This window comes from Arvicola amphibius, chromosome 12 (assembly GCF_903992535.2).
Source record: "Arvicola amphibius chromosome 12, mArvAmp1.2, whole genome shotgun sequence".
Lineage (NCBI taxonomy): Eukaryota > Metazoa > Chordata > Mammalia > Rodentia > Cricetidae > Arvicola > Arvicola amphibius.
Genome location: NC_052058.2, coordinates 31599037 through 31609193, shown reverse-complemented (window position 1 = coordinate 31609193; position 10157 = coordinate 31599037). Strand labels below are relative to the sequence as shown.

The 10157-nt window shown below is 38.2% G+C and overlaps 1 protein-coding gene across 1 annotated transcript in view; it reads right to left on the bottom strand.

Moving 5' to 3' along the window:
• Positions 1-1040: 1040 nt before the first annotated feature.
• Positions 1041-10157, bottom strand: part of Ankrd28 (ankyrin repeat domain 28) — a 93965-nt gene continuing 84848 nt past the window's right edge. The window contains exons 28-29 of the mRNA XM_038348747.1: positions 8956-9047; positions 1041-2491 (exon numbers count right to left, since the gene is read on the bottom strand). Of these exons, the coding sequence (XP_038204675.1) occupies positions 2205-2491; positions 8956-9047 (379 nt within the window). The 3' untranslated portion in view covers positions 1041-2204. The remainder of the gene's footprint in view (positions 2492-8955; positions 9048-10157) is intronic.

The following is a 10157-nucleotide window of genomic DNA, read 5'->3' as shown; positions in this document are numbered from 1 at the left end:
GTTTTTTTTTAAGGTACAATAGAAAAATGTAGTCTAGAGTCTTTAAAATGTATATTTACCCTCCTACCACTATTAGTTAGGAAGGGTTCATTACAACTTTTTTATATATAAAGAAAAGATGGAGATTACAATTTTGTAAATATTTTAGAAAAAAATGTTTAAAATCTAGTAGTCAATGCCCTAGAAATTTTATAGATTTTTAAGTAATATGCACAGATACAAATACATTATTCATTAAATACAACTCACATCTGTGTTTTATTATACTCTAAAATATACAGGAATCTTGATGTACTGAAAGAGTGCAAGTAAATACAGTATTCAAGCAGTCACTATTTCTATGTACATGCTCATTAATTTTTCAAAAAACCCACAAAATTATCAAAGATCAAAATACTGTTCTGTGTTTTCACACTTTATATTCAGAAAAACCAGCTGATAATTTACAATGTCATAAAGTTCCAGTTTCACAATACAAAAAGGATAAGATGAATTGGGTATCATTTTGTTGCAATGTATGGAACTTTATCCGGCTCTATTAAGAACCCCCCTCCCATGTGAAATTATTTTTACTGGGAAAGTGACAGTTATAGTAAAACAGAACCACAGAGAAGTGTTATTTAAAAGCCTAATGTCAGCTCAGTCCCTTCTCTATTACCTGAAAGGCAGTCTTCAATTTGGCGGGCAATCTTTCTCCAACAGCAACAAGCTGCAAACATGCTACTCTGGATCTGAGTCGAACCCAAAGCCTGAAGTATTTTAATTTCTGCCCAATATAGAAATGCTTTCCAGGTGACCTGATTCTGTTTATGATAGAAATCATCATCTATAGCAAACTTCAGTACTTCTAAAAATGAAGCCAAATGGTTTGTTGAAATTTATAAAGAAAACGAACACCTGAAGCCAGGCATGGTGGCACACCTTTAGTCCCAGCACTCAGGAGACAAAGGCAGGTGGATCTCTTAAGTTCAATGCCAACCTGATCTATACAGTGAATTTCAGGACAGCCAGAGTGACACAGAGAAACCCTGTCTTTAAAAAAAAAAAAAGAAAAAGAAAAGAAAGAAAACATCTGAAAACCTTCCTGCTATATTAAACCATGAGAAAGCAGATGTCTTCTGTCACATAAAAACTTTAAAATTCCAGTTTTTATACGTCTTAAAACTAGCTTTCGATGATCTCTCATAACAAGACTCTAAAATTTTTTATTTTGATTATTGCTTTGCAAAGCTCAAAGATTAGTAAGTGGCAATGAAAGTCCTCCAACCCAAGGTGTAGGTGTGCCACCCCTCAGAGGCTCAACTCAAAGGTGTAGGTGTGTCACCCAGCAGAGGCTTAACCAGCCCCACTCCCCAGGACCACTGGGCTACAACAGGTGAAATAATCTGATTTTTAATTTCATCAAAAAATTTTCCCCTATGGAATTCTTTGGATAAAAATAATTCAATTTAAAACGAAACACTCAGAAGTGGGTAGCAGCCCTGACCCAGTCCATATCCACTTACACTGTACCTAGTCAGCTGCTTTTGAATTCTGTAAAAACTGGAATCCTAAAATTTTTACGTTAAAAAAACATAAAGACATCTGCTTTCTCTCATGGATTAATATAGCACTGAAGGTTTTGTAGATGTTTTCTTTACAAAAAATCAACACCAAACCAAATCTTAGCTTCATTTTCAGAAGTATTGGTTTGCTTTTGATGAAGTCTTATTTCACCTACTTCTATTTCCACAGAACGGCGTTCTAAGAAAAACTGTACGTTATTTGGTCCTTTGGCAATTTGGTGTGTACATAGTGCCTACTATACCAAATTTTTATTGCATTTAAATTTAGCTGTAAATTTATGGGTAAAATTTAACCTAGTGTCTTTATCTCTTCCTTTACAGCAGTGTTTCCTGTATAAGCAAGTCAGGGAGCAGTGTCCCAATTTCTGGCACTGACAAGCCAATTAAACAATCCCACAAAGCAATCGACATCAATGTGTTTTCCATTGGTCAAGTCATTATTAAGATTCTAGAAGTTCCTTTTGCAAAACTTGCCTTTCAGATTCTTCTTCCTAATGTCATCACATTTCTTCTATTCATTCACTGCGTGATCTTTCTTAAGGATGAATTTGTGTATGAGTAAGAAAAGTGCTTTTTTCCTGAAAAAGCCCAGTTTGAAGTTTCAGTGTTAAAACTTCCTTCGACCTTTAGCTCAGCCTTTCAGTAGGTCTCAGAATCAGAATCGTTGAGCTCGTCCACGTCAGTGTACAAGTACTCTTGTTCCCCACCAATGTTGTTGAAACTGCAATAGGAGCTAGGTTCATTCCTCATGATGGGCAAGGCTTCAAAGCTAACTGTTTTTGAGGTGTTGGTATAACGGTTAATGGCATTGAATGTCAGGGATGACAAATGGCTACTTGACGAGACAGGCATCATGGTGGCCAAAATGAGAGCCAGGCAGTCAGCCACATCCTTATTGGGAGCACAGGCCAAAGCTGGGGTATAGCCTAGGATTCAATTTAAAATATAAAAATTAATACCCTAAGATCCATGAAGCATGAGGCAGTAAGTCTAAATGTCTTAAACTTTACACATAGATTCTATGGCTTAAAACAAATTCTTTCAGCAGATTGAGTCACAACTTTCTAGCAAGCAGAAAGAGACACGATCATAAAAACACAGTAGAAGGAGAGTGTTCAAACTGAATAATAAAAGAAAACTAGGGCCTCATGATGCACACTTTCCCTAACATCTCACAACTCACAAACCCAACCCAACTCAGAAAATACCGGGTATTCTTAGAATAAGGAGAAGAAAAAAACCTCAACAAACCCACAGATTAGTCAACAGTGAGCCAAGGCTTACTGTCATTCGTATCTGTGTAAGTCAACTTTTATATGCTGAGTCTAAATGTGTATATGAACTAAGCACTAAAGATATATTCATTCATTAACTACATACTAAATGAATTATTAAGAGTCATCTTTTCCTAATGTGTTTGTCATTTAGCCTCAGATGAAGACTATGGTAGGTAAAGTACCTTGTAAGTATGAGAATCTAAGTTCAATCCCAGAATCCATGTAAGTAAACCAGGGTGTTGTAGGAATTAATTCAGCCAATGCCAATAGCTTTTTAGATACCAGCCCATTAGGGTGTGGTCTGAGGTACTATAAGCACAGACAGGAAGCATGCTTGGCCCCCTTTTTATCCCTTTCGCTTGGTTGGTGGTCAGAGCTCTGTTGGCAGTGGCTTTCTATTGTGAGTATCCCCAATAAACACTTGTTAACCTTTACTACAGGTTCTCATGGGCCACCATTCATTGAGCTACGCCATGTACTGTGGTGCACTTATGGATTCCTGAGGTCTACTGGGCAGACATATCCACACAAGAAAAATGATAAACTAAAAAGGCAAATGTTAAAAGCCTGAAATCTAAGACAAATATTTCCTTTTATCTTAACAGAAAAGCTTCTTCAGATATAAAGTATCCCAATAGCAAGAATCAATGGGCAAGCAACAGAGAAGCATGTGGTACCTTACTTGGCAAAGAACTAGCCTTGTGGATGAAGTGGGAGACAATGGTGAGACAATGTGTGACGACATTTCAATTACTCTATATGAAGCTTTGTTTTTACTTGTTTTAAGCCATGTGGAGGCAAAAAGTGCTAATGCCACAGATGTCTTATAATTTTAGCATATAGCTTAATTTATTGTTGCACTATTTTTCATTATTATTATGCTTACATTTCAGTACCCACATACATATGGATTATAAAAGACTTGTTTTAAAAACAGATTCATCACACACCAAATATTGATATAGTCACCAGTCAGAACAAGAAAGAACACAGAAAGAGAACATTACCAGTACACCACTAATACTACATGTCTTTTCTTCCTCCACATTGGTAACCACTATCCCCTGACCTTTTCCTTCTGTGGTAACCATTTCCTTGTTACTTAGTTTGTTTTGAACCTAATATAAATGAAAGCATATAGTATACACATTTTAAAATCAGACTTCTTTTGCTTAATTATGTATGAGACCTAATATTGTAACAGGCAACTATAGTCAGCTAATTTTCACTGTTGTATAGTATTCATTAATACGATAATACTGCAATATATACATTTAACTACTGCACATTTGGCTGTTTCCACCTCTTCAACATATTTTCATTATTATTATTATGGTGATGATGATGATGAAGAAGGTATTATTAGCCTTCATGATTAAAATACAACTTTTCCCTTGTAAAACTGTCATTTTGCTAAAGGTCAAAGGAAAAACTAGCTGATTTCCCCAAAGAATTGGAAAGAGAGACTGAAGGATGAGTATATTTTAGTTAAACTAGTTCCTCAAAACGCCTGAGCAAGTACTTTAGTCTCACCTATCTTTTAAGGCTCTTCTGAAAATGTGAAGGTGCCAGTTACTGTTACCCCAATGCTGGCAAGCATAGCCAAATCCTTGGCTAGGACACGATGCCCCGAATGAGTGGGAATATATCTCTCGTCAGTATCTGTAGGCTTCTTAAAATAGAAGTCTCTTTCTTTTCTACATGAGAAACTCTTTGATGACATTCCCTGAATATGTAACATGTTTCTTCTTATTCAAAAATACATCTCAGTATCACTAATCCCGTTCTTGGGAGTGAACAAAGGCACAGAATGTACTGGCGACTTTATCTTGTCTTTATTTAGTCTTCAGAACGTAATTAATCACCAACCTGTTGTTACTAGACTGATTTATAACTAGCACTACACACAATCATAAGATGAGACTGACATTTCTTTTTTTTTTTTTTTTTTTTTTTTTTTGGTTTTTCGAGACAGGGTTTCTCTGCAGCTTTTTTAGAGCCTGTCCTGGAACTAGCTCTTGTAGACCAGGCTGGCCTCGAACTCACAGAGATCCGCCTGCCTCTGCCTCCCGAGTGCTGGGATTAAAGGCGTGCGCCACCACCGCCCGGCAGACTGACATTTCTTTAACTTGTGAACTGAAGCCACATTACTATGAAAAGAAGATACCTAGGTCACTAGTGGGGAACCTTCATCAACAGGGTTATAATCCTTTCCTTTTCGTTTTTGTTTCTTTGTCTGTTTGAGACAGGGTTTCTCTATGTAGTCCTGTCTGTCCTAGAACTTGCTCTGTGGACCAGGCTTGGCCTCAAACTCAGAGATCTGACTGCGTCTGCTTCATGAGTGTTGGGATTAAAGGGGTGCACCACCATTGCCCCACTTCTTTTTTATTTTTAAAAAGACATTATGAATTCCTGCAAACAAAGTAATACATATCGGCAGTTATCATAATGTGCACAGTGTGGCCCTCATTTTAATTTATACAAGTAGTTGTATTCCTAGAAATATCTAGTTTGCTTCTGTGCTTCAGATCCATACATTTAATTGCTCACTTCCACTCAGGTTTCCCTATGTCCCCAAATAATCATAATATAGGGTATTCTTGGCCCAATGCCATTTAAAGTGTCAGCCACACAAGCTTCCCAAGCCATAGTGGGTATAACTTCACCACAAAATCTCACCCCTTTACCAAATTCCAAAGAACCTATGATCATACACTCTAGAAAAAAATTATTTTTTCATTCTAAGTACTCATCTCAATGCTGGTGGCTATCTACGTTTCTCTTATTTCCCCATTCTAGTCTTGCTGTTCCCCTTTCAGACTAACTGCCATCTTTCTAATGTTTAGACTCCTAACAAGTTGACTTAATGCTTACACCCACCCCAGGTTCTATCTCTCAACAGGCTTATTACTCTTTCAGCTTAGAAGGTTCTCTCCCAAACTAGCACAGAAACTTGCAATTGGATAATGTGCAGATGAGGGACTTTATAGAGTACTTATTACTAAATGGGATGTCCTCTCCCCTCAAAGGCTCAAGGATCTCTGTGGAAGAGGAGGTGGGAAAGGTTCTAAGAGTCAGAGGAGGCCAGCTTGGTCTACAGAGGGAGTTCAGGACAGCCAGAGTGTCATACAAAAAAACCCTGTTGTAGACCCCACCCCTCAAAGAGCCATAGAACTCTCTTCATGGAACATATTTTCTAGATACAACAGGACTGATGCATATATGAATTAAGAAGTTGTGGGAGCATGAACAAAGCCCACACATTTCAAGCCAGATAGGGTTCAAGCACTGAGAAAGGAAAGCAGATAGAGCTCCCACCTCTAACTAAGGAGCAATCTGCAATTTAAAACCGCTGGCAAAGAAAAAAATAGTTTTCTTCATGAGCTTCACTGAATATATTAGCCACACTTCAGGGCAGGCCCCATGCCCATTAGTAGTTGGCCAATAATCATTACTTTTGTATTTTAAAATATTTTTGTATGTATTATTATAGACATTTTGTCTCATTTGCTTTGGATTTTTTTGTCCTCTTGGTCTTTTGCTTATTGATTTCCATTTTTCATGTTTTTTTTGTTTGTGTGTGCTTTCTGTTTATTGTTAAGGAGATGGGGAGAGGAGGAGGAGGAGGAAGAGAGAGAGAGAGAGAGAGAGAGAGAGAGAGAGAGAGAGAGAGAGAGAGAGAGAGAGAGAGAGAGAGAGAGAGAGAGAGAACATAAAATGGGTGAGTAGGAAGGTAGGGAAGATCTGGGAGAATTGGGAGGAGAAAACATGATCAAAATATATGAAAAAAATAATCAATTAAAAAAAGTTCCCTCCCCCACTTGCTGCTATTTGGAATGTCTTTTATCTGATCTTACAAGGAATGGTCAAGATTCTTTAATGCTCCTTTATAGGGAGTAGACTATGTCACACTTATTCCACACAGAAGTTCCAGACTTAACAGTTCTGACATAAACATGCAACAAATATCCACCGAACTCCCAAATTCTTTTGACACTTAGAAACATCAATGAACACAGCTGACAAAGATTCTCTGCTTTTATGGAGTGTGTTTTCATTCTAATACAGGAGATATACACATCAGCATTGAAAAGTACATCATATTCAGTAAGTTGGACTAATAAGCTTTATTGAGAATAAGAGATAATAAATAGGCTAACTGGGACTAAGAATGCCATAATACAATTAATTAGTGAGGTAAAGCCTCATGGAGATAAAATCTGATTTGAAATAGGTTAAGGATTTGGTTAAAGAATACTTGCAGATCAGAGTGTTCCTGCCAAAAGACAGCTAAAACAAAAACTATAACACACACACAAACTTTGGGGTAGTTTCGTAGGAGGGACAAAGCGAGGCAGAAAGGTCATAAGCGTGGACTACTCTGTAGGTCACTGTGAGAACTATGAATAAATTGACAGGAGAAATATGTTATCATGTGTTTTAAAGGTATCTGTGTGTGGAGGGTGGGAGAGCAGAGAGAAAGACGGATAAATATGGGATTTACTTTAAATGTAATTGGTTGCATTTGCTGATGGAGTGTACAGTGGGCGTGAGAGAGAGACCAAGGACAATTCAAATTCCTGCCTCAAGCTATAAAAAGAAGATCTGTTTTCAACTGAAATCAGAGTTGGAAGGGTAAGTTTAAAGTGGGTAAGGAAAAGGGGTTGACAGTTCTAGATATCTGTATGGTATTAAGAATTCAGCAGTTAGATATATGAATGCAGACAGACACTGAGGAAGGTATGGGCTGGCAATATAAATGTAGGAAGTCTCAGCAAATAATGTTCAGAATCAAGGGTAAGAGTAGTCACCTAGAGAGTAAATGTAGACAGAGAAAGTAAGAAACGGGATTATTAGACTTCAGAACTCTACATCAGTGTAGAATCCCTAAAAGCCAAGTAAAGGAAGTTTACCAAGAAAAAAGGAGTAATCATATACTAAAAGCTGACCAGCCAAGTGAAACAAAAACTGACTTAATACTGTGGAGAACCAAGAACCTTGATGAGAAGAGTTCTACAATGTGGTGGGGACAAAGGCCTGCCTATAGAAAGTCATCCTTGCTGCAGTGGAAGACAGAAATATAGTGGAGCTGGCAGCAGTTGTGAGATTAGTGATTGCTACAGTGGACGAACTAATACCTTAATGTTGATGGGGGAGACGGGGGTGCAATTGGTGGTAGAGTACTTGCAGAATATGCACAAGGCCCTGAATTTGATTGTAACAACACATATAAAGTAATATACTGACAGAGAGCAATTGCTAAAGTGATAGTTGACAGATATTTTTGGTACTCTGATAATAGATTTCTCCACCAGAGCAATAAGCCAGATCAAGATGAATTAAAAAAGACCAGGTTTAATGAGCCAATCATTCTTGGCTGACCTTTCTAGGTCCCCAGAGGTGAGGTAAGGGAGGAGGGAGGAAGAGGAGGAGGAGGACGAGGAGGAGGAGGAGGAGGACGAGGACGAGGAGGAGGACGAGGAGGAGGAGGAGGAGGAGGAGGAAGAAGAAGAAGAAGAAGAGGAGGAGGAGGAGGAAGAAGAAGAGGAGGAGGAGGAGGAAGAGGAGGAGGAGGAGGAGGAGGAGGAGGAGGAGGAGGAGGAGAAATCATGTGGTCTAGGGACAGGGACTAAATATCCTGCAGATACAGTCTTGACCTTCAGGGAAGGAGCCTGGACAGGGGCAGAGTCTGGAATGGGGAGGAGTGGGACCAAGGTGGAACTTCCAACTGAGCATAGTCTCTAGTGGGAAAAAGTAACAGAATCTAATTTAAGAGTAGAACTACTGGCTTTGCCTAAGAATATGATATTTTAGTAGGGCCTTGGTAAATATTTGTTGAAATAACAAAATCTTTGGCTACCAACTGAGTAATAGTGGTGAACAAATAGTGAACATCAAATTTGGCTTAACAGAAGATATGTTAATTAAGAAGCTCACTTACAGATGACTTTGTTTTTTATTCTTATTTATCTACAACAAGGAACTCAATATTTATTTCAGCACTCCTCTTTGCCCAATAAAAAAGAACTGAACTTCATTTAACTTCAAAAACACACCATCAAGAGAAAAACTTCTACTAATAAGTTGGTCAAGGGAAGGTGCACAGAACTTACCATTTTCATCGACGGCAAGTACACTTGCTCCTTTCCCCAGAAGTTCTTGAACAACCATTGTTAGCCCGTTTCGGGCGGCAACATGCAAAGGCCTATGGAAGAAAATTGTACATATATGTGCAGTGCATGCATAGACACACAACTGGCTGCAAAGAGCATCTGATCAAGTTTTGAAGATCTAGAGATAAGAATCCAAGATACCCAGTTCTCAAACAATGAAGATAGGAAGGACAGCAGCACCTCAAACATCAGTAGTAGTTTCCTGGCCGCATCAAACCCTTTGAACCTTCCAAGACTCCATATTTAAAAAGAGTTAACCAAATAAACTAATTTTTAAAAATTTCTTACACTTTTGAAGTTTTATTATAATTACATCATTTCCCCTTCCCTTTCCCTCCTCTAAATCCTCCCATATACTCTCATTTATATGCTTTTTCAAATTCATTTGCTCTTTTTTCATTTATTTTTCTCCCATTATATATACTATATAATGCTACTTGCATATACTCTATGTATATTTTCAGGTCTGACTACTGGTATTGAATTGGTGTGTTCTTCCTTGGAGAAGACCATTTCTCCGCCCTCAGCGTTCCTTAGGAACCAATAGTTCTTTGTAAGGGATTGACACCTCCTGGGTTTCCCTGATCCACTCTAGCAAGGTTATTGTCGTTGCCCTTACTCAGGTCATGTTTAGGCAGTTATGCTGGCAAGACTTTATGAGTGTAGCTTCTGACCTTACCAGAAGACACAGTCTCACAAGATATTCCACGACCCTTTGGTTCTTACCTTCAGTCCCCTTTTCACAATGTTCCCTAATCTTAGGTTTAAGTAGCTGTCCACTGGGACTAGGTGAACTACAGCCTTAACTTACTAAGCAAAGAAGTGAACAAATATATAATAAAAGCTATAAACAGCAATACTACAAATTCTAATAATCTTTAAAAGATGTTTATTGGCCCCCATGACTAAGATTTGGGCCTTTGAGGTGCTGGAGAGATGGCTCAGCAGTTAAGAGCATTGCCTGCTCTTCCAAAGGTCCTAAGTTCAATTCCCAGCAACCACATGGTGGCTCACAACCATCTCTAATGAGGTCTGATGTCCTCTTCTGGCCTGCGGGCATATACACAGACAGAATATTGTATACATAATAAATAAATAAATATAAAAAATAAAAGATTTGGGCCTTTGAGAGATTTGACTGA